At 47.4% G+C, this 25,247-nt stretch overlaps 1 protein-coding gene across 3 annotated transcripts in view; it reads right to left on the bottom strand.

The window, feature by feature from the left end:
• LOC142587809 (calcium-activated chloride channel regulator 1-like) overlaps positions 1-25,247 on the bottom strand; it is a 94,994-nt gene that overhangs the window by 60,661 nt on the left and 9,086 nt on the right. For all 3 annotated transcript variants that reach the window (XM_075699100.1, XM_075699092.1, XM_075699108.1), the window contains exons 3-8: positions 16,422-16,572; positions 11,298-11,418; positions 10,353-10,480; positions 9,388-9,505; positions 3,599-3,838; positions 2,561-2,848 (exon numbers count right to left, since the gene is read on the bottom strand). In XM_075699100.1, the coding sequence (XP_075555215.1) occupies positions 2,561-2,848; positions 3,599-3,838; positions 9,388-9,505; positions 10,353-10,480; positions 11,298-11,418; positions 16,422-16,572 (1,046 nt within the window). The remainder of the gene's footprint in view (positions 1-2,560; positions 2,849-3,598; positions 3,839-9,387; positions 9,506-10,352; positions 10,481-11,297; positions 11,419-16,421; positions 16,573-25,247) is intronic.

Genomic DNA, 25,247 nt, shown 5'->3' with positions numbered 1-25,247 from the left:
TGAACAAGAGCTAGAAGGGGGCGTGCGACCAAAAGGGAATGCAAATTGCAGGTATAAAAATAAAGAAGGGCCCGCGAGACATTGTGTATAGCGTGAGATACTGGAAACTTGATCAAGGGCCAGTGTAGAGGCGTTGTTGAAATGGATACGCAACTTCACATCGCCTTTCCCAACCACCCAGTCGCGTAGGCTGATATCTGGCAGAGACAGACATGGGGGCCTCTGCGCGTCTCCCCTCGCGGGGCCTGTAGGCAGACGACAGTGGGAAAAACTTTATTTTACGAACTCGTTCGCTTCCAGAAGCTTTTTGTCCACAAATACTAGTCGCTTTTCCCAAATCAAACACGATCTGACGCTGACAGCGGCGTACGCGTACGTGTGGTTAGCGCTTAAGGACAGAAACTTTGGCGATTTGGTATGCCTTAATTTTCTGGCGAAGGAAAACGAGAGCCAAGCCCGACTACGGCAAAGAAAAAGAAGAACGCAAAAAATTACTGTTCTTCTTTTGCCTTCCTTGTAGTAGGAGACATTCTGGGAGAGGAAAATGTATAATTACCAGTGAAAACGCTGCAGCTACACAGCGTGGCTGCTTCTCTTGAAAAAAAAAAAAAAACGAAGAACTCAATAAATGCAAACTCAAAGCTGAAGTTAAGCATATGAGTATCGGCGTGGCATGAACACTTAACGTGGCGATCGGGGTCCTTGAATAAGCACCGCTTTCTTTAAGTATGAACAAATTCGCAGTTTCACCCGAAATATATATAGCGATAGCAAAGTATCAGTCTATTACACAAAGTAAAGCTCGTATAGTAACACGGGCAGTGTAAGCTGTAGTCAATATTCACATAATTAAACAAGCTTGCCATAACGCGCCCAAAGACACAGATGAACAGAGTTCACTCGATGACCGCGAGCACACGCCGTCACACATGGGCGTGATCAGGGCATGCGGCGGGGAGCATGCGTGCTTGTTCCAAAGTAAACGTTCTGCGATGCCGCTCGCTCCCGTCACACTTCCAACTGTGCCGTGTCTCCAAAACCCGGCAGATTACGTCATCTCCAATACTGGGGGCGCGGGAAGACAGCGAGCATGAAGCTCGCCCTTGCATGCTCGCCTGGCACTCGCAGCAAATCATGTGACCTCATGGCACACAGACGGGAGTTTCTTTATCGTATTTGCACGACCCAAATAGTTCCCAGACACAAATGTGGGGACTTTTTGCTGGGGAACCTTGCCTCTGTGGGAACTTTTTGCTGGGAAATCTTGCTTCCTCGCGCCTCAAAATGTGGCTTTGCGTAAATTCCGAGGAGGACGACGCGCTTTGCTTCGTCGGCAGCCTGAACTTCCCTCCAAGCGGGATCACAGTGGCCGATACATAGTCTGTAATGGCGAAGCATCCGTTTTTTTTTTGTCGTCAGTGGTTGGCCCGTGTCACTGGGGCGTACGTAACATCAGATTTGCCGCTTCGCATTGCGTGTTCGGCGCTTTGCTAGTGCCACGATCGTCGGCGACGGGAGGAGTACGTGCCACATGGGCATGCTCTGCATATGCGCAAGCCAGCCATGAACAAGAAGTTCAGTGTAAGAAGCAAAGGATTATTTTACAATAAAACGAATGTGCACTAACAACGTGTCATTATGCATTGATCTGCGGCCGCTAAAGCGGCTTCTACCTGACCACCAACTCTGGCGCGCTTCGCGCCGGGTTGCTTCGTTCCCCTTGGCAGGTACTCTCCGTGTCGGGCCTGATGGTGAAGCATTATAGGTAAAGAACACCTACTGCAGTAGTCAGCGGGCAAAATGATAGAGTAATGCATCCAAAACAAAAAAAAACTATCTAGGTGATAGCTACGCCCCGAAATACGGACGGAGAGCAGGCTTATTCCGGAGTACTTATGCGCTTTCGCGTACTAAAACCCAGCTAGGGGCAAACAGAGCAAAGCGCGTTCTCCTCTGTAGTAAGGTAGTACCTAGAGAAACGCAGATTCCGAGAAGCGAAAGTCCCCAGATGTCTCTGTCGCAGCTCACGCATGCGCACGACGCTCGGGCAAATACGAAAAATGTATCCAGGCACACGGTGCGCGTGCTTGATTACGGGGCCTCCAACATAGGGCGCGCAGGAAGACGCCGCACATTAAGCCATCGGTCTTCTAGGCTTGCCCTCGCATGCTTGCCCTGGCATCCGCCGCGGATGACGTGACCCTAACACCCGGCGCACGGGCCAATAGGGCTCGACAGGCTGGGCCATGCGGGCCGCGCCTCGCACTTGGGACAGCACGGCAGTGATGACGGCGACGGCGAAGCCATGCCTCGAGCGTCTGTATTATTGCTATTGCAATGAATGCTTAACTGACCATTTTACAAAATCAGATATATACCAAAATTCGTCATATCTGGCTTGGGGCTTGGGTTTTTTGCCAGGCAAGCTCAACACTGACAAAGGACACGACAGTACATCGTACTTTAGTACTGTACGGTTTATAAGAGGTGCTATGCTACCCTGCGGTTTTAAGAGAGAGCACGACAGCGTGAACAACACGCGGGCAGCCCATATTCTTGCCTTGACCACGTCTCCGTCAAGATCTGCCGTCGCGCGGTGCGTCGTGTGTAGGGCCAGGTCGACCAGTGCCGCCATGGACTCCTGACTGGAAGCTGCGGGCACCATGAAGAGAAGATTGGCTCGCAGCACAGTTGATCTCCAGGCCGAGTGCTGGGGCGTCGCAGCCGTGTCGAACAGGATAAGGACGAGCCGCACCGTGTCGATCGCGGCTAGCGCCTCGACGACTGTTGCCGTGACCGAGTCGCTGTGCAGCAGCGCGATCACCGTCGTAGCCTCGTTTTGCGCCACCTGTACGTCCACGACAGAATATTGCAGTGATCTCGTTAGACGTCGACGGCCACCTAATGCGCCTGCAAGCTGGGCACACAGTCTAACGGACTAAGCTTGTCGCTTTCAAGTCGCTGGCTGCCTGACACGCAAGAGACGCCCAAAGCGAGAGAGGTCTGTTTGTTGCAGATAAGTTTCAAATGAATGTATATATGTTAACTCATTTTAAGCATTCAAGGCGAAGGAACGAAGGGGGGGGGGAGGCAGGTGTACGTCGATGCAAGTAGGAGGAACCATTGCAATTAATGACGGCTACATTGTGCAACAATCGCGTTTTGTTTTAAGAAAGTTCGCAGCTTCGCTTGAAGGACGAAACATTGATAGCGATAGCAAGGTATCAAAAATATTACACGAAATAAGGGTGCTATTTTATAGGCATCACAACTTAAACATTCGGCGTTAGTTTTAGGATTTCTCTTTCAAAGCTTTCTCTTTCCCTACAGGTCGGCTTCAATTTCGTAATTGCAACATGCGCCCTGAAGTTAATAATTTTAAAGGTAACTTGCGATTTTTTTTATTAACTAGGTGAACATTACGATTTCTTATGCATGTCATTTCCCCTCTTCCAGAAATCCACCTGCAAATGCACAAAAGTGCTATCTGTCACAGGCAACTTAAAAAAACATAACGATAGAAAATGCAAGTGATGTGCACATGCAACTCTCTGATGAATGATACGCTAAATAATACAGCCGATGGTCGGCTACATACCTTCGGAAGGATTTTAACAAAGCTGTCAACGTCCGGGCTCGTGCAGGTGTACTTGACACTTCTGTCCAAATCCCTTAGGTACTCCCACCTTGCTTGCCACGTAGTGTTCCTGCTGTCAAAGTCGGTTTCGGCGGGCGCGGTGATGTTACCACCGTCCAGAAGCACTAGGTTCCAGTGTGAACCACGTGGTGCAGCGTAAAGAAAGCGCCGTAACCCCTCGTTCATAGATGCCATGATTTTCTGCGTTGAGAAACACGCAAGTAAAACGCAAGGACGGAAAGTGTTTGATAGCAGCGTTGAGCTCATTTATGCAGTATACTAGAAGCTGATATTTTTCGTAGAGCGATACGCTATACAGCACAGGGATTGTATAAAGAAAACAGTACCATGGCAACATTACACGTGGATTCATATAGCTACGTCCTTTCTGCTGTCGTAAGTATACTCAGTGTGACTTCTTTCTGTGATCGCCATACGTTCGCCAGCTTTCTATATATCTCTTGTCAGTTCTACTGAAACCATTGCCCGTTTAAGCTTTTTACGCTTATCGAAAGCGACATTCGACGAGGATCAGAAAATGTCCCGTATAGGAAAGCAGTCCGCAGCACTTTTAGTGGAACCTCTACAAATACCGTGCGATTAGTAATGCTGTTTCAGTCGTAATACTTGACGATCATAGCAGTCACCGGTGGTGGCGATAACATGGACTGCCTGAGCCATCGTCTTCGATAGGAAGTGGTCCATATGCTGGCAGGTCTGTCATAGCATACATCGCGCATCTTTCATAGCATACATTGTGCAGGCCATTCATAGGAAAATCTCCTCAGAGCTGTCCTCCGTGTGAAACAGCTTTGAGGTCAGCGGTTAATAGACATGATGACTGCCCTTTTCCTGCGAAGAAAAGAAAAGCGAAAGAAAACAAGAGGAAGAAAGGCTTTAACTATGGACTAGCACTCCAACCTCGCGATCTGCTCTGAATCATGGCAGCTCTTGTAACCTAAATGAAGATAACGTGTCTAGGTATGAACACACGTACACGGTGTTCCAACTATCATGCACCAAGATTTTAAAATATGCTAACGCCACTTATCTGGGCAGAACCAAGTTAATGGTGTTTGCCGTCGCTTGGAGATACTCAGATTATATTATTTCGTTCCGCCATATTACATAATCAATCTTAATTAATTAATAAACTTCCCAAATATTATAGTTAGATTAAAACTCCCGATACAGCTTTCCATTGCTTAATATGGGCTATATGAAAGTGTTTTTCTTAGAGTGCCCGTGAATACACGCAAAATTGCCGCGCGACTGGCGGCTCGAGGTGCAGCTCAGGCACAGCAGCGTACTGGTTGCGCTGTCTGACATGCGTGCTGCAGTTTAATTCAGTTTAACTCCACTGTACTTTCAGTGACTGCTGTTGCTCCTGCAGCACGATTGGGGCTTCGCGAAAGTTTTCCAGCCAAAAGGGCAGACAGCGACAACTCAGTGAAGTAGGAGGGAGTGTGGACTTTGTTTTGCTGTGCTCAGCTATTAACAGGAGATTTCTCGAATTTGTGTAATTGTAGGCGCTTTGTATAGGTTTTAGGTGATATTCCTGTCTGTCTGTGAGGCAGCTTGTGCAATCGTTTTGAAGAAAGCCAGGATAGAACGTGAATCGTTATGGAATGCCGAAAAATAGCTGTATTAGTCTGAGATCTCCACTGACGGGCGCTAAAACAAATGTTACATGACATCTACCGTGTTTTGCTCAGTGTCTGTACTGCATACTGTTTTTAGTCGATACTAAGAACTGGAAGTGATTTTTGCACAAATCGCTGTTTATTGTTTGCATTTATGCGATCGCTGTGTACCTACGGTAAATATGATAATGAAACAGGAAGTATTTTAAGGTTGTGTTACGACTGCTCACTTTTACGAAATGATCTAACGTGTTCTCTTAAAACCAGGCACCTTGTTTCACTTTTACAAAAAGAACAAGGAATTCATGGGAAGTTAAGCATTGAAGAGGTAGATTACTTCATTTCTTGCAGGGCAATGTGGCCAACGAGCGCGAGCAACTTTAGCTGAGTATTGACACAAAATTTTTGTGTCTTGTTTATTTTGCTCCATTACATATCTGTCGAACCCGCAACTAAAGTAAGATGCCATAATTCCTCGAAGGCGCAAGAAATCACTCATTATATCCTCTTTTAACGCGACCTGTTCAAAACTCGCGGTAAATGGTGCGTGGCTTCTTAGTGTAGGGACTTTTACAAGGGCTTCTCTACACGCCACGGAAATCGCATGCAGTGGTCACGTGGTATTAGAAACCATTGAAACATGCATTCGTAATCTTGGTGTCGTGGCTGCAAGCCATATGATGAATGTATCGCCGAAGGCTGGACGCATGCCGCATAGGCAATTGCTTCCTGTTTCACTCTGCGCTTCGGTTCGACACGGGATAATAAGCTTGCTCTTCTGAAGTCAGTTATTTCAGAACGCGCAGCGCCTTTCGCACCTTTTGTCCCCTATATGATGTCACCTAAAGCTTTCAGTGCGGCTTCGGCCACACCAACCCGTGCATCAGTGGTACGACGTGACCACCATACCCCGATTTTCCTGACGTCTGGAGGAACCTTGCCAGCAAACCGTAGGTTAAGAAGCCACACTTCATTTGGCGCGTTTTGAAATTTTATGATTGCTTCAACATACGAGGAATTGAAATCTCATACCGTGATTACGGAGCCGGCAGCTAACAAAGAAAAAAGAGTAAACATGGATAGTTGTACAAAAATATTTTGTCAGTTACTCCTTTAAATGTACCTTACAGAGATTTAGGCTGCCTTAGTCAAACATCATTTTTCAATACCAAAAACAACCCACTATGACCATAGGAGCGATTTGCTTATGTAGAAAACATGCAAAAACAAAAGTCGGTTGGCGATGCCGCCTTGAAGTTACCGCACCAGCTCGCTGGGACGTCATTGGTTTTAATGGCATCTGCTTGAGCCTAGTCAACTTTTTTTTTCGGTATAGATGGAATACAATGCGTTCTGAAAGAACCAAACAGTGAACTTGGCAAGCTTCAAAATTCGTTTACAGAGGCACAACGTCTCAAATGCCCAAAAGGTTTTTGAAATACATGACGTCATGCTGATTTGCGTGTGCTGGAGTCACCGCGCGAAATTCTATCAGTGAAACTTTAACCTTCATTGTTTCGTTTATGATTCTATTCAACCGTTTACCGCGGAATTTACGAAATTAATTAAGAAAGAATACTTTGTCAGCCTAACTTGATTTCGTGTTTCTCGTTAGAGCCAGTTTGCGAAACTAATGAAGCATGAAATTTGGGGCAGGGTGGAGGGGTAACGCACTGGATAGCCGCACAGGGTGCCCCAAAGTTTCTGCGTTATTTTTCTCATCAAATTAATTACCATGAAAAAGAATGGTTTGCAGTAGTTGTATTAATACCCAAAAGAACTTGTCTCTTCAGGCATACCGCGTGTTCTCACAAAAACCGGCGGCGCGCCAATACTTTTTTTTTTTATTCGAACCCGCTTAAACCCGAATTAAGCGGTTCGGAAAGCTCCAAACTGACTGGAATCGTTGTAATGTTCGCTGCGGAGCTGAACCTGCATCGAACCGAAAACACAAACCCGAACTGAACCCGATAATGTTTCGGTTCGACACCCTGGTCTAAAGTGTTTTTGCTAACAAAGAAAAGCTAGGGCGCTATTACGTAAAACTATTCCAAACTTTTCTATTCCAATTCTGCTATCAGCCCTCCACGATTGGTCAAAAACTTTTTTCGACCACCCCCAATTCACCTGCCTGTCACGCGACGTCACGAGAACCGCGATACCTCTCCATCTATGATGAGTACACACTGATTATGCATGATTTCACAGAAAAAAGAAAAACAGTTATTTCTGATTCGACCCCTTTTCACCATTAGCCCTTGGCTATTGGTAGAAAGTTTTCGGGCTGCACCCACTTCACCTGCCTGTCACGCGACGTCACAAAACCGCGCAAACTCACCGTGTCAAAGTGACGTGTACGCGATAAAGATGCATTAATATGCCGAACAAAATTGAATTTTTTTCGGAATAGCCGCAGGCTGCCCCGTTCCGAAAGGAATAAAATATGGCTGCCGCCGATCACTGAGACGCTGGCTATACGCGCACCTGCCGGAGAGCATGGGTGTATTTGCGTGTAATAAAACTTCTTGCATGGCCGTGTAACGTTTTCAAACACTTTCGGCACGTTTACTACCTCACTCTGCCAACTCATCTTTGCTGAGGGTCAGTTTTAGCGTCATTCTTAAGCTTCCGTAACATGCCGCCGCGAGTTTCGACCAGCCACCACAAGCAAAGTAAGGGAAAGCCGACCAATCGCAGACGCCGGCACCACCCTCTTCATCCGGTTATCGATTTTCAGTGCACTGGCTCTGCCCCAGTGAATCCCTCTCCACTTGAGCGTTCTCCTCGCTTCTTGTCAGCCAATTAGATACGACAAGCCGCTCAGTGTAGGCAATGTTATTCGTTTTTCAAGCAAACAAAAGTGACCTCCTATGAACGAGGAGAGCATTTGATTGGTCTGTTCAGACAACCCTGCGGGTGACCGCCCGGTCCTTGCGTCGGTGGTTACGCAAATTTGACGTCAGGAAATTGGAATAGAAACGTATTGGAATAGTTTTACGTTATAGGGCCCTAGGACAACACAGAATTGTAAACACAGAAGGGTACCCTCTATACCATAAACCAGTGCGCCAAAATACATGCAAGGAGTAGAATATGATGATGGAAACACGCCGAGGTATTGAGTAAGTTCGACTCACCACGCAAAGGTAACGACAGCGCACGCCGGACACCAACGCCTATGTATGTCGTTCGCGGGTTAGTGCTGCGAACGGAGACGCATCCGAGCGATCGTGTTCGCTCATGCCGGTGCCGCGCTCGGAAGATGTGAATAATTGGGTAAAAATAAAAGCTACCGCAAAAAAAAAATGATTTTCTGTATTTTTCTTTCTCCGAGGACCTGAAAAATTGGGAAATTTTCAGTCCCCAAAAATAAAAATGTAAAATTTGACAAGCATATTGTGTGGAAATTGGGGACCCTTTTGGCACTCTTTCTGCACGAGAACTTACCAAGCAAGACCAGTGATACCAACACCGAATATATAGTGGCCTAGCTTTTTCTTTTACGCTTTCGAGTTTCGAAACACATACACTACGTTTTCAGGAAATTGATGTTTTTATGGCACGTTTAATGTGGGAGATCCGCTTGATCTTCTATTTGTAGTCAAGCAAATAAATATATTGACAGTGTGTTTATATATTTTACGTGTATAGCGTACAGAATCGCTCTACTGCAAATATTTGTAGCGAAGAGTGTGACACCTAGTTTATTTATAATTCTTTCTGGAAACGATGCCAAAACCTTCCTTTTTTTTCCTTCGATTTATAGGAAGGTTTCCGAAAATTTTGCATCTTTACTCCGAAGTCGGATATGAAGCCTTCCGTGGGGTAGTCCAACGAAGCGTCCTCACGCCGTATGCAAATTGCCTTGCCGCGCTCATGCAAGTGAAAGTGGATTATTGCTGGAATCCTTTCCATTTCACTAAATCATTCTTTAAATAGGTCAACCATTGATAGCCTGCGGACACCGGCGGAATAATAGTTGTGAGAATTTGAAAATTCATTCAAATCAGGCTGCCAGCTAAACGAGTAAGCATCTTTCTGCACCAGTACATTGTCGTAACTATGCAAAACATTCCAGAACTTTTTACGTTGGGTGCTTCCACTTACACTGTACACTGCATCCGCTGGATCAGGTGCACACGCCTGCACTACATAGAAGTAGCGGTGTGTCCGTGGCTTGACATAGTCGAATAGAGTAGCCGGTTGCATGGATAAAGGCTGAATGCTGCAAAAAACGATTTTCCATTTACCGCTGCCTTATTTAGCGATTTATCACGCACTTGATTTTACATAGCCGTAGCCATGATAATAATAGTAATCTTCGTCATCCCACTTAAGCCATTCGGAAGCTACCGAGCGTGAGCAGCTGGTGGCATCTCGGGCTATATAGTTCATTCAAGTGAACCAGTTTTTGTACTTGAAATGATTACGAAGATGATGGCTTGACAAAAGAAGTTACGGTAGAATTTATCTCATGATAACTGTCGACGTTATTGCGAATAGCATTCAATCAGTGTAACGACACACCGTCTTGCTGAAGGCGCCTTTATTTTCAATCTGTAGTGGTCATTCTGGGACTTCCATTGATTCGGGTTCGTTACCAATTACACATATGAGGGGTTTGTTTTTTAAGGTCGGCAGCTGAAAAGGCCCTCATGGGTGGCATGTCACAACTGAAGGGGAGGCTCTGTGACTGGTTATATATATATATATATATATATATATATATATATATATATATTGTCGTGTTGACAGTCATAGCGGGGGCAACGTGTCGCTGTTGTAGTTTGTGTCGGGTGACCTTGTGCGGCCTCTGGACGCCATAAAGTAAGCTTCGATAAATTTGCCCTCCCAACCGCAGCCAGTTTTGTCCCACTGACACTGTAGAAATGGGGCGTTGGGCTGCTATGAAGGATACGGATTTGAAACCAACCAACGGTTATGTCTTTTGAAGAGAGTCATGCGATAGCGGTCAGACAGTAGCACAACGAAATGAGGTTACAGTAGGCTAGAAATGCTAATCGCATTGTTATAGATCAGCACATGCAGCTGCGTTAAAATCTTACGCCTACCTTGGTGAATAGTCGGGAGAATCCCTGATAACTTCCCATACGCTGCGTGCCTTGCACAACGCGTTATGCTTTGTGGGCGCCCAATGCAAGTGGCTGTGGTTGCCACGGGTATCGCAGAACTTCTGCACCTGTAATACAGAGCACGCACAAAACAAAAGCTGTTTAAGTGCACGGTCCGGCCAGTCCCCTGGTGATCGTAGAACTCCACGCACGCAGCGCACCTCGACTATTGCATCACTGATGTTACTGACAAATGTAAGCACATTGCTGCCACCACGTATGATCACTATTTTGTAGATGCCCCACAGTATCAATTCCTTTCGCTCCATCATTGAGGCCCACTTGCTTTTGGTTTAACGTTCAGGTTTATTGTCGCCACCACTCTTCCTTAGTGAGTTGTACTTCGAAAGTGCGTTTTACGGGGGTTCATTTTATTTACGTGGCATAACTGACTGACCGTACGGAAATAGGCGTGAAATCATTTAGTTCTTATTTCATACCCATGCACTGCGTAACATGACCATGTACACCTTTATAGGTAGCATGCTGTAGAGCGAGAACAAGATAATATGTGATTCCGCATCGCTTTCTGAGGGGAGAGATTGTTTAGTGGTTGCGTGCTGCTTGTGGCAAAAAGCTATTGTAGCTTAAGAAATAATGGAGCGCAGTATTCATCACTTGAACAGAATAACAACCTTTCCACCTAGTACTGCTTCAATACTCGACACTTGGCGTCCTACGTGCACTCGACGCAATTGCATTTATGAAATCAATAAGGTGTTTACTTGCGAGCGAACCAAGCAATCTCAGGGATGTGACAATTCCCATGAAAGTGCTACCGAAAGGGTTATCTTATAGTGACATTCGCCCGGTACGTCAGTACGCCCTTATAATAACTTTTCAAGCCTTAAGTGAGGAAAAGCAGCAAAATGGAGAGGCTCGTACCTTTTGTATGCTCGACGTGAACATCAACGATGATGCCGGCTCGCTTGCAGACTGAAAAATTTGCTTGACGCCCACGTCCTTTCTCGAACATTCCCAAATCCCCTCCGCATTCAGATAAGGTCTGGAAGATAGAGAATGTTCTGTTTAGTTAGATTGGCCTTTACGTTTCAGAGCCGTATTCTGAGTGTGAAGTACACTACAGTGGATAGCGCCATAACTTCGAACACGTGAGGTAATTTAACCTGCACCAACATGTCGGCACACGGTCATTGCTGCGTTCCGTGTATGTTATAATGCAGCCGCCCGGCTGGGTATTGATTCCGCGATTTTGGGTCTTATAGCGTAAAGCTATTCAAATATGTTTTTATTCCAATCTCCTGACGTCAAATTTGCGAAACCGCTGACGCAAGCATCGGGCGGTGACCTGCAGCGCTGCCTGAACAGCCCAATCAAACGCTCTGCTATATAATTATAAGAGGTCACTTTTCTTTGCTTTCAAAATAAATAACACCGCCTATATTGCACGGTTTTTCGTTTGTAATTGGCTACCAGGAGGCGAGGAGCAAGCTCAAGAGGACAGGGTTTCGATGGGGCCGAGCCAGCGCGCTGAAAATAGATAACCGGATGAAGAGGGTGGTGCCGACGTTTGCGATTGGTCCGCTTTCCCTTACTTAGCTTGCGGTGGCTTGTCGAAAATCGCGGCGGCGTGCAACGGAAGGTTAAGAATGTCGCTAAAACGGATCCTCAGGAAACAAGAGTTGGCAGAGCGAGGTCGTAAGCATGCCAAAAGTGCTCGAAAACGTTACAAGGCCACGCAAAAAGTTACGCAAATAAACCCATGCTCTCCGGAAGGTGCGAGTAGCCAGTGCCTGAGCAATCGGTGGCAGCCATATTTTATTCCTTTCGGAACGGGGCAGCCTGGGGCTATTCAGAAAAATATTCAGAGGCGCTATAACGTAAAGCTATTCCAAGCTTTTCTATTCCAATTCTGCAATCAGCCCTCCGCGATTGGTCAAAAACTTTTTTGGACCACCCCCATTTCGCCTGTCTGTCACGCGACGCCACGAAAACCGCGATAGCTCTCCATCTTACATGACGTGTACACACTGATTATGCATCATTGGACCGAACAAAATAAAAAGAGTTATTTCTCATTCGACGCCTTTTCGCCATCAGCCCTCCGCTATTGGTCAAAAGTTTTCGGGCTGCACCCACTTCACTTGCCTGTCACGCGACATCACAAAACCGCGATAACTCACCGCGTTCAAGTGACGTGTACGCGTTAAAAATGCCGAACAAAACTGATTTTTTTTTCTGAATAGGCACAGGCTGCCCCGTTCCAAAAGGAATAAGAGATGGCTGCCGCCGATCGCTCGGGCATTGGCTACTCGCACCTGCCCGAGAGCATAGATTTATTTGGGTACAATAAAACCTTTAGCGTGGCCGTGTAACGTTCTCGAGTACTTTCGGCACGTTTACGACCTCGCTCTGCCAACTCTTCCTTGCTGAGGATCCGTTTTAGCGGCATTCTTAGCCTTCCATTGCACGCCGCCACGATTTTGCACGCCGCCACGAAGTAAGGGAAAGCGTACCAATCGCAGCCGCCGGTAGCACCCTCTTGATACGGTTATCTATTTTCAGTGCGCTGGCTCGGCCCCATAGAAGCCCTCTCCACTTGAGCGTGCTCCTCGCCTCCTGGTAGCCAATTACAAACGAAAAACCAGTCAATGTAGGCAATGTTATTCGTTTTGAAAGCAAACAAAAGTGACCTCCTATAAACTAAGAGAGCGTTTAATTGGGCTGTTGAGGCAACGCTGCGGGTCACCGCCCGATGCTTGCGTCGGCCGTTACGCACATTTGACGTCAGGAGATTTGAATAAAAATATATTGGAATAGTTTTACGTTACAGGGCCCCAGTTTTATTCGGCATATTTAAACATCTTTAACGCGTAGACGTCACTATGACGCGGCGAGTTTTCGCCGTTTTGTGACGTCGCGTGACAGGCAGGTGAAGTGGGTGCAGCCCGAAAACTTTTGACCAATAGCAGAGGGCTAATGCGAAAAGGCGTCGAATCAGCAGTAACTTTTTCTTTTCTTCGGTGCAACCATGCATGATTAATGTAAACACGTCATATCAGATGAGGAGCTTTTGCGGTTTTAGTTACGTCGCGTGACAAACAGGCGAAGTGGAGGTGGTCCAAAAAAGTTCTTGACCAATCGCGGAGGGCTGATTGCAGAATTGGAATAGAAAATTTTGGAAACGCATCATCATTGAGTCGCCGCAATGAGTAAGGATTGACACGAACGAAAAAGGCTCGCACTTGTGCGGCATACATTTTCACGCAAGGCGCTTACACGTAAAGAAGATGGCCGATAATCTGTGTTCTAGATCGAACAGCGCACTGTAGATGCATTCCGAAATCAAAATCGGATTTTCTCGTGCCTCTATATTTTCGTTACGATCCCGCTCCAATCTCTTCCCTTTTTAAGCGGATTGGTTTCTTTGCCTCTTTAGCCCAGTTTTGTTGTTTGTCGGTGGCTGATGGGCGGTGGTGGGACTCGCCAAGTAACACATGCGTTAGTTCACTCACTCCCGCGCTCGTTCGTCGGCTTGCTCGTTTGTTCGCTAGCACGTTCGTTCATTCGCTCGCTTGCTCGTTCATTCGGGCTATTCGCTTACATTTGTAGACAATCATCCTAGATGGTTTCTGCACATATTTAATACGTAAGCATTCTAGGGCTACTTCCCTCGGAAATATATCCGTCCGTCTGTCTGTAACGCGGGACACGACGCGCTCCATAGGTATACGTCGGGTCTGATGAGGGTATAGACCCTTTTGACGGCGATCCCATGCGCGTCGCCATCATGGATCATGTGGTGAAGTATCTGTTGCTTGTCTCAGCTGTCTCCGTTGCCTCCCTACTTACAATGGTGGTGCGTGACGCTCGGTGCGCCTCGGAAAACCTCTGTTTGGGCGCGGATATCGTAGACGCTGATTGGGCGGACGACACGAAGCTTTCGTCACAGCTTCAGACGACATGTAAGGATTTATGCGCTTTCGAAGCTCATTACGCCTTGTCCAAACAGTGCGAGCCCCGTGTACAGACTTGTACAGGAAGCAGGGCTAGAAATACATTCCAAGCTGTCCATACTTTCCTCTTCTGAGGTAAATTAGGATTAGTGTCTTTTGCTCTTCATTCCTTATTTGCCAATCACTTTGAAGCTGCGGCTTATCATGTTTCTGACTCAGCATAACGTTTCTCTGTGCGGTCGCTATCGGATTATTTATTTTCTGCCTAATCGCTCGTGGCTGCGCTCAGTTGTGGTAGAATTGTTCTTGCCGCGTACAAAACTTGGAATGCAGATATTCTCTACTTTGTAATATCTTGTAGCAAAGATGTATTATCGCTAGTCACTCGCTTGCTCTGCGAACCGTCACGAAGCGTTCAGCGTCGAACATTCGTTGTGCTCTCGGTGTATTCCGTCACCCATGCTTCGGCGCATTGATTCAAGAGCGAGTCCATTCACTTATTCTTGATAAGCGGACGACAGAGTGGGCGTTAATTTAAGTGTGAGTTGCGGTCTATGCGTAGATAACGTGCGAGAAACTTAATATAAAAGCGTTGCCACTAGTTTTGTCACTGAGTAACGAGCGGTACTCACTCTTGCCTACGTTCCGGGGTTGAAATTCTTTCTTTGGAGGTTAGTGACACTACGCTGGCGTATGAGTGAATTTTTTCATCCTAGAGGAAAGCCGTGCATCGCGAAGGGCCGGCAACACACGCACACTTTGTGCAGCAGAGGTCTGCTAACTTGGCCACATCGATTGGTTCCACGCCTTAATATGCCAGTCACGATCTTCGCAGCCAGTTACTGCATATGTCGTCTCTCTACCGTTCCACATTTTGAAGCATGAATGGAAAACAGTACGTTAGCAATTGCCCAGATGCATTTCTGACAGCTGATCGCATAGTAGCAGGGCAGAAGTGGTATTGGTTTCGCATTCCGTGCGCGCTTGAGGCGTCGTGCAATGATGATGATGATTTATTGGCATCCCCTTTTAAACGGAGCGGTGACAAAAGTTACCTAGCTTGCTTGCGTTAATCAGGTATGTTAAAAATACATGCGGGGCGCCATCAAAAGCGCCGTGTCCGTTCTAAACTACTCCGCGAAAAAGGTCTATGTATGAGAATGACTACGTATGACTACGTATGACTACCCAGATTTGTGATTGTGACTGTATGTATAGTGAGTACTGAAGATGCATTAAGAGTGATGGAGGTTAATAAAATACTAATAAGATAATTATGATGAAATTAATTAAGCCTAAATGAAGCTCCTTAAGACTAATGAAATGTAAGTAGGCATAACGCAGATTAATTATTATGCAATTACTTGAACGTAACGATGATTAATTGATGATAATTATGAATCGTGCGGTTAATTGAATTTGTTTAGTTTAACCTAATTTGCATATTCAGTAGTAAATATGGTTACATAATTAAACCTACTTAAGATTGATAAACGTACTTAAGATTAACTAAATATTATTTTGATAAATATTATATGAGGACTAATCAGGATTAATTAAAGGTAATTAGGCTCCCTTAGGCCTAATCAAGAATAATTACGATGATATTATTTATGTCGAATAAACGTTAATAAGTGTAATGAAAATTGCTTGATATTACATGACTTAGCTCTAATTCAGATTAATTAAAATTACATTTATTACCCTAATAAGAATAATTCCTGCTAATTAGGTTCACCAATTAGGTAACTGCAACAGGTCATTGCAGTATTTGCAGCTCATTGCTTCATCCTCGACACAGTGAGCCGCGGGGTACGTAACTAGGCCACTCAATTAATCATTCGTTGCATGAGTGCAAGATGGGCGACTGGAAATAATGATAATAGTGCGAAAACTTATAATGCAAAAAAATGGATTGACCAGTGACCTGTTTAGCACTGTGAATTGAGCTGCGAGGTGGGTGACCAACCACTGCGAGCGAGAGATACTATGGGGCAGTTCCCATATTTATTCTTCGTTTCAGTGACTGATGACCTCTTTCGCAGTTTAATGACAACCCCATTCGCTGCTACTCTTCGCGCGAATTAATTACCGTGCAGTGACATTCGTCGTGTAGCAGCCGGTGGGACGCCAGAAATGTCCGTCGTAGAAGCACCACTGCGGCCTGGAACCGAACGCCGTCTCTTCAAACACCCCGTAGCGAAACTGGGCCCAGCTGCGAACGACTGAGGACGCTGCTGCATCTAGAGAAAGTTTCAAACAGAAAGAAAACTTTGGCGTCAAACATGCATGCGCATGTTTAAGGCTGCAGCTGCGTCTATTCTCAAGGCCTGTTGCCGTACAAATTTGTACAGAGGCTATAAAGTAATATGCGAATAAATTGAGGAGCAGACATTTTAATCTTTTTTTGACTCCATTTTGCTGTTGTCCCTGAAACGTGTACACACTTTCAAGGGTTCAAGAAATGTTGCAAGCAAACTTGAATATGTCATTGGCGGTTCTGGCACCCTTACACAGGTATTTGTATACCGAGTGCAGCACAAACATGTTGACGTTTATTACGCAGGGAAACAGCTTTCGGAAATGAATGAGGGGCGGCAAGCATTTCTGTGATGCATGACGCTGAATTGGCACTGTAAATCCGCACCACACTCAATAATGACCGGCCAAGTTGGTAAGTTAGACTGATCTTAAGTAAAAACTTGTTGCCGAAGAATATTTGGCTAAATTTATTCCTTTTAACTCATGCAAATGGTTCCTATGAAACGTACTTTGTATCACATACTCTCATCGTACCTCGCTACACGAGTGCATAAACAAATGAACGCAATGTTCACTTCCTTGTGCTTTGAAACTTTAATATTTTATCAGCCTATACTCCCTTAACCACATGTAGCACAGAACATTGGAACCATGGTTCATATAGTCACGTGTAGCGCGATGGGCTAGCCGGTTCCTGCGTAAGATGATAAATTATGCCGTTTCAAAGCTAATCATGGGAGATGCCTAGTGTTCCTGTCGTCGGCCTTGTCCTCGTGGTTGCCGCCGTCGTCGCAGGACAGAGTGACCCAAACTAACAACGGGGATAGGCCGGTGACTGTGGAGGTGAAGGTGACTGTGGAGCATTCCCGATTGATTTTGACTTTTTTTCTCTTCCTTTAGGGTGCACCAGAAGCTCAGCCCTGGGAAGTTCGCCATCTCTCCCCCAGCTAAATGTGAATTAAGCATTAAGAAATTGAACCGCAGGCATCACAATGCCTTCAACCACATTGTCCGGTGTGCCAGTGAGTGACACTCTATAGACATGTATGAATCGAGAATGGCGTGCAGTTACATTATTTATAGTTGTGAGCCTTTAGACTTAACACAGGGGAGAGGAAGTACGATGTTGTCCTCGCATAATGTGGAGATATATGGAATGATATGGTATTTATTCGACTTACGCAAGATGACGCCCAATGGAAAATAAATGCAAAATTGATATTCAACTAAATGCTAGGGACCCGGCTGCACAGTGTCATTCAAGGGTTAGCCACTTCAGCGGACAAAGTGTGGCTCTTGGTGCACCTTTGAAACAAACATTGAGTAGTTTTACTCACGTCTACAAATTATTACTTACACTACTTTCCCACGGCTATAACTTACACGAACTGGCCCGTAACTATATGATGACGAGTTAGTGCATTTTATCGGCTAAAGTGTAAAGGGCACCTTTATCCGTTGCGGTAACATGAGTGTCATTGAGCCGTGACTGCACACGTAACTGCACTTCAGACGTACTTTTTTAAGCCTCACTTCTGAATTGTCGGTTAGGTCTTGTTACTTTTATGAAATTCGTCGTACGCGGGAGCACTTGCTATCCTGTGCGATGAATGTAACCTAATTTTCATATCGGCTTCGCTGCCTTGTAATTGCTCGAATTTAGAATATTCACACCGGTGACGAAAATTTCGCTTCGAAGAACGAATGTGGTGTGATTCGTCTATACGCCTGCCTCGAAAAACGTGCCTTGGGCCCAATGCAGAACGCTTTCTCTTCGAAAAATTTGTGTGCCACTAGCCAGCAACCTCCGCTAAAAACATCTTTGCTGTCGCTGCTGGCGAGCATCTCTTCTTACGAACTATTACAGCCTACGAAAGCTTTGTGAGTATAGGTCCCGCGCCCGTATTTACAAAGTAGCCGTTACTCTGTAACAGCTGGCATAAGAGCAGGCGCCGCCCAACAGTGATGGAGAAGATATTTTACCGAAGACGGTTGGCCAGTGGCAAACAGTTCTTGCGAATGAATATTATTTCTGAATTGGGCCTTTAGGCAGTTGTCACCGTGACTATTTCCGTCGGCAAAGAAATAAAAAATATTTGGAAATATATGATAGTAAGTTGAAGCAAAATGGAGATTTGAGACCAAAATTTACGCTTAAAGACCGGACATATCATACAGCTCGACATTTTTATGCACAGGAACGAAGATTCCAATCGACAAACGTTTTAAGTTACAACTCTCTGCGATTGGTTGACACCATCAGCCGGTCATTACGCCCGAAGAGATGACATCCGCTGTGCTTACCAATAAGGAAGCGTATACTCAGAGCAATATATATTTCCCGAATGCTGGGGCCCTATAACGTAAAACCATTCCAATATGTTTTTATTTCAATCTCCTGACGTCAGATTCGCGTAACCGTCGACGCAAGCATCGGGCGGTCACCCACAGGGCTGTCTGAACAGACGAATGAAACGCTCTCCTAGTTCATAGGAGGCCACTTTGCTTGAAAAACGAACATTCCCTACACTGAGCGGCTTGTCTTATCTAATTGGCTCACAAGAGGCGAGGAGCACGCTCAAGTGGAGAGGGATTCGATGGGGCCGAGCCACTGCGCTGAAAATTGATAAACGGACGAAGAGGGTTGTTGTAATCGCACCGCTGGTACGAGTTGTTGGGAACTCGGCGCTGACGCCCGTTGTTGGACCTGGGTCGCAAGCCCCAAGGGTAGCGTTGGCCTGGCGGCCTGGGGTACAACTGGAAGCATCCGAAGGTCCAGGCAAAGCATGAGTCGACTGGTAACAACAAAACAACTTGTTTATTCTAACATCGCAAAGAGTTGGCGGTCAGGTTGACCGAAGTAGAGAGACGGGAGAGCACGTTACTCAACAGAAGAAATCGGAGCCCTCTTGGCGTCCGGGGGCAGCTGCTTTTATACTCTCGCAGTTGAGGGCAAGAAGGAACCCCTCTATAGACGAGCACGTGACTGTGCCGCTCGGGAACAATGGGATAAGGTGGCGCAGCGACGTGTCGGCGCCACTCGGACCCCCCTTGCTTCACAGTTGTTGGGAGCTCCTCTCCCCGGCTGCCGCGCTTCGACAAGCGTGGGCACAATGGGAAGAGAAGGAGGAGCAGCCGTCGTGTCGGCGCCGCTCGGACCCCCTTGCTTCACAGTTGTTGGGAGCTCCTCTCCCCGGCTGCCGCGCTTCGACAAGCGTGGGCACCAATATGCACATACACTCACACACGCACATGAAGACACGTGGCATCGGAACATGCCGGGACGCGCTTGGCAGGGAGGCGTAGCGGCGGCGCCGAACGGGCCAAAATGTCTGCCGCTTTGAACGAAGCCCTGGCGTCTGTTGTATCCTCGCCGGCTTTACCGCGCGTCGTAGGCGAAACGTAAAAGACCGCCCCGCCGGGGGAAGGAGATCCCGATGGTCAGGGGACTGCATCCGCTGTCCGGAGGGATGTCGCTCGATGATGCTCATAACCGAAGTCGGGCGTCCCTCGACGTTTCTTGAGCGCAGCGCACAGAGAAGGCCTCGTTCTCTCGTTCAGGTTCGCACGGGACACTGCAAAGTGACTTCGGGAGAGTTCACATTTTTGTTCTCGTTCCCGGCCAGAGTTAGAACTACGCTGAAACTCAACCGCTCAGTCAGCAAGCACGGCACAACCCTCACTAAGCCCTGCCAGGCTCTTTCCCCTTTTATACCACTGCCTAGTTCCTTACAGTAGTCTAGCAGCACTCAGAACGCGTCCACAAATTGGAAAATTGCACTAGAAAGCATATCATCACTTTGAAACACTAAACAAAAGCAATATGTTAAAAATCCTGCCTCAGGAAGAAAAACATCAGTAACAATTTTGAGGCTGATTCCTACGTTAGGGGCTTCGACTTAAGCCATCGGCGTTAACGTTGAGACTCCCCTTTTTGTAACGCACCTCAAATGAATATTGTTGCAAAGCGAGGCTCCAGCGCAGGAGGCGGCCATTTTTGGGAGAGATGGTCTGCAGCCATTGGAGAGGGCAGTGATCCGTCTCAATGATAAACCTCGAGCCGGCTAGATAGCATGACAATTTCTGAACGGCCCACACGAGACACGCACACTCTTTCTCGGTGGCGCTGTACGCCTGCTCACGACTGGTCAGCTTACGACTAGCATACAGGACGGGGTGTTCTACTTCTCCATTTTCCCGTTGGCACAGTACAACGCCCATGCCTCGCTCACTAGCATCGCACTGAACAACGAACCCTTTTGTATAGTCTGGCGATCGTAGCACAGGCTGGCTTGTTAGGGCACTCTTTAGGGCGCTAAAAGCTCTTTCCTTTGTCTCGTCCCAGACGACTGTTTGCGGCTCTGTCTTTCTTAGAGCATCCGTCAGGGGGGCCGCGATATCAGAGTACCTGGGGATGTACCTCTGATAGTAGCCGGCGACACCTAAGAACGACCGAATATCGGTCTTCGTGCGCGGTTGCGGGAAGTCTCGCACAGCGGCCACCTTTATTTCAGAGGGGCGGCGACGACCCTGACCAATCACGTGACCGAGGTAGACAACCTCGGCCTGTGCTAACTGGCACTTGGGAGCCTTGACTGTCAAGCCCGCTTCGCGCAGGCGGGTTAGCACTGCCCGCAAGTGTGCCATATGCTCAGACCAGGATGCGGAGAATATCGCTACGTCGTCTAGATACGGTAAAGCGAATTCTTGCTGCCCCCGCAACACTTTATCCATGAGGCTTGAAAAACAGTATGGCGCGTTCTTCAAACCAAAACTCAACACTTTAGGACGGAATGTTCCCATTGGGGAAATGAACGCCGCATACCTACTAGCCTCTTCTGTAAGTGGAACCTGCCAATAACCCCTGACAAGATCTAGGGTGGAAATAAACTGAGCGCTACTAACTTTCTCAAGGCGCTCCTCGATGTTAGGGATCGGATAAATTTGATCCTTAGTGATGGAATTAAGCCTGCGGTAGTCGACGCAAGGACGAGGTTCCTTGCCCGGTACCTCAACTAATATCAAAGGGGAGGTATAATCACTCTCACCTGCCTCAATAACACCGAGCTGTAGCATTTTCTTTACCTCAGCCTCCATAATATCGTTCTGGCGGGGTGACACCCGATACGCCTTGGATCGTACTGGCTCCGGGGAGGTAAGTTCTATGTCATGAGTAAGGACAGAAGTCCTACCAGGCCTCTCAGAGAGCAGACCTTGAAACTCTTGTAAGAGCTGGTGTAGTTCGGTTTTCTGCTCAGGCGACAGCGATGCTCCACTGACTAAGTCACTAATGACCTGATCGGTGTCTTTCCTGTTCGTCACTGAGTTTAGTCCCGGAAGCTCGACCGGAAGCTCTTCAGGAACGTTTACCATCATGCACACCACTGCTTCCCTTTGTCTATAAGGTTTGAGCAGATTACAGTGGTAAACTTGCTGTGCTTTCCGCTTTCCTGGCAGACTCACCACGTAGTTAACGTCCGACAGTTTCTGAACAATTCGTGCTGGGCCCTCCCACTGCACGTCTAGTTTGTTGTTTAGCGATGTGCGCAATATCATGACCTCATCGCCCACCTCAAAACGACGGGCCCTGGCGGTCCGATCATAATAAACCTTGGCCCTCTGCTGGGCCTTTGCCATTGCTTCACCTGACAACTCCTGTGCCCTTCTTAAGCGTTCGAGGAGTTTAAGCACGTACTCCACCACGACTGGGTCGTCGCCCCTGCCTTCCCACGATTCTCGAAGCATGCGAAGCGGAGATTGCAGCGAGCGACCGTACACCAGTTCAGCTGGCGAAAACCCCGTAGCCGCATGCGGCGCGGTCCGTAATGCAAACATCACCCCAGGCAGACACAGCTCCCAGTCAGTTTGATGTTCAAAACACAATGCTCTCAACACGCGCTTCATGACGGAGTGGAGCTTCTCAACGGAATTCGACTGTGGGTGGTACACTGAGCTGTGTAACAGCTTTACCCCACACCTTTCGAGAAAAGTTGTCGTCAAAGCGCTAGTAAACACTGTGCCCTGATCTGATTGGATTTCCGCAGGAAAACCAACTCGCGCAAATATGGACAGTAGTGCATTGACTATCTCAACTGAGCTGAGTTCTTTAAGCGGCACTGCTTCAGGGAACTTTGTGGCTGGGCAGATCACAGTCAAAATGTGTCTGTACCCTGTGGCTGTTACCGGCAGAGGTCCCACTGTATCAATAACGAGCCGTCTAAAAGGCTCCGTAATGATAGGTACCAATCTCAACGGCGCCCTCGATTTGTCCCCTGGTTTGCCCACCCGCTGACAGGTGTCACATGTCCTCACGAAATGGTCTGCGTCCCGAAAACACCCTGGCCAATAGTACTCTTGCAAGAGACGGTCCTTAGTTTTCTTAACTCCTAGGTGTCCGGACCACGAACCCCCGTGCGACAAGCGCAACAGATCCTGACGATAGCATTGAGGCACGATCAGCTGATCGAACTCCACTCCTCTGCGGTCTAGATACTTCCGGTACAGGACTCCACCTCTTTCCACAAAGCGAGCATTTTTCTTGGCGATACCTTCCTTGACATTGCAGCGCACGTTTTCTAGGCTGCCATCCTTCTTTTGCTCGGCTATCAAAGCCGACCGGCTGACTTTTAGCAACCTATCAAGTCCGTCTGACGTAGGCGCGATGAGCAAATCTGCAGATAGCTCTTCTAACTTTCCCGCATCGGCAATTTCCTCTCCGGTATCTGGTGCCTTTAACGTTACAGACTCAATTTTATTCAGTTCAGGCGTGCTCTGAATATCGGCTTGCTGCGCCTCTGACCCTTTTTCATTGTTTGATAACGTCGGCCCCGCAACTACCGCCTTTGCAGCGAGCTCCCGAACCTTCGATCTGGTTAAGGCCTGAACGCTAGCCTCACCAAACAAAAGCCCCTTCTCGCGCAGGAGGAGATCGGACCTGTTCGAAAATAGGTACGGGTACTGGGGGGGCAGCATAGATGACACTGCGGCCTCCGTCTCAAGCGCTCCGAAAGGTCCTTCAATAAGCACTTTTGCTACCGGCAGACACACGCTATGAGCTTCCACGGCTTGCTTGATCCATGCGCACTCGCCCGTGAACATATCGGGTTCTACGTAAGACGGGTGAACTACATCCATTGTAGCTGCGGAATCGCGAAGCACTCGGCACTCTTTCCCGTTCACGAGGAGGTCTCGCATGTAAGGCTCGAGAAGCTTCATGTTCTCGTCAGTGCTGCATATTGACAAAAACACAACTTTTGGTTTTGTTTCCGGACACTGCGCCGAAAAGTGACCCGGCTTCTGGCACGTATAACACACGCGCGCTTGCCTCATCTCGAACCGCTTTCGGTCCGGACACTGCGCCGAAAAGTGACCCGGCTTCTGGCACGTGTAACACACGCGCGCTTGCCTCATCTCGAACCGCTTTCTGCGTTTGGCTTCGGCTGCCGCCGTCTCCTTACGTTCTGTTGGACTGCTTTCACTCGCATCCGCACTACGTGTGTTCCCCTTTGCTCTCATGGGCGTGAACTTCGGCCTCTCAAACTTCGAGCCAAATTCACCCTTTTGACCGTCCTTAGCTCCGCGAGCCCGACGCGTCACAAACTCCTCGGCTAGCTCAGCGGCTTTAGCCACCGTACAAACGTCTGGCCTATCCAAGACCCAGTACCGCACGTTCTCAGGTAACCGACTATAAAACTGTTCTAGCCCGAAACACTGCAGAACTTTATCGTGGTCACCAAACGCTTTCTCTTCTTTGAGCCACTCCTGCATGTTTGACATAAGCTTGTACGCAAACTCTGTGTATGACTCACTTCTGCCTTTCTCATTTTCCCGAAACTTCCGACGGAACGCCTCTGCTGACAGCCTGTACTTCTTTAGCAGACTCGATTTCACTTTGTCGAAATCCTCTGCCTCCTCTCTATCCAAGCGAGCGACTACGTCGGCCGCCTCGCCGGGTAACAAAGTGAGCAAGCGCTGTGGCCACGTTTCCCGAGAGAACCCCTGCTTCTCGCACGTTCGCTCAAAGTTAACCAGGAACAAACCAATGTCCTCTCCAAGCTTAAACGGCCGCATCAGGTCAGTCATTTTGAACAATACTCGTTCTCCTGCACCGTGTGCCTGACTTCCATTACGAGCGCGTTCCATCTCTATCTCGAGACGCTTCATTTCCAAAGCGTGTTGACGCTCTTCTTTTTCTTTCTCTTCTTTACGTTCAGGCTCTTCTTTCTCTTTCTGTTCTTTAAGTTCGCGCTCCTGTTTCTCTTTTTGCTCCCTAAGTTCGCGCTCCTGTCTCTCTTTTTGCTCTTTAAGTTCGCGCTCATGTCTTTTTGCCCTCTCCTCAATGGTCTCAAGGCATTCCGACAGCTCGTCATCCTCAGCTTCTAACTCAAAATAGCCTTTAGCAGTTCTGGTTTTCTGAGTTTGTCTGAGACATCCAGACCCAACTCTCTTGCAAGCTCCAGCAATTTCGGTTTGCGCAACGACTTCAAATCCATGGCTGCTCTGAATGCTGCTTTCTCTACTGCCTAATATTGTCTTGCCGCAAACTAACCCGGCAGCAACGACAACCACAATTACCAGCTCTGTTTCTGACACTAACAAAAGCCTGGCAAAGCTCAGAAGAAGAAAGTCCCGCACTCACCAAACCTCGCAGCCAAGA

Source organism: Dermacentor variabilis, chromosome 1 (genome assembly GCF_050947875.1).
Source record: "Dermacentor variabilis isolate Ectoservices chromosome 1, ASM5094787v1, whole genome shotgun sequence".
NCBI lineage: Eukaryota > Metazoa > Arthropoda > Arachnida > Ixodida > Ixodidae > Dermacentor > Dermacentor variabilis.
Note: the sequence above shows the minus strand (reverse complement) of the source record. Positions and strands in the feature narration are given on the sequence as shown.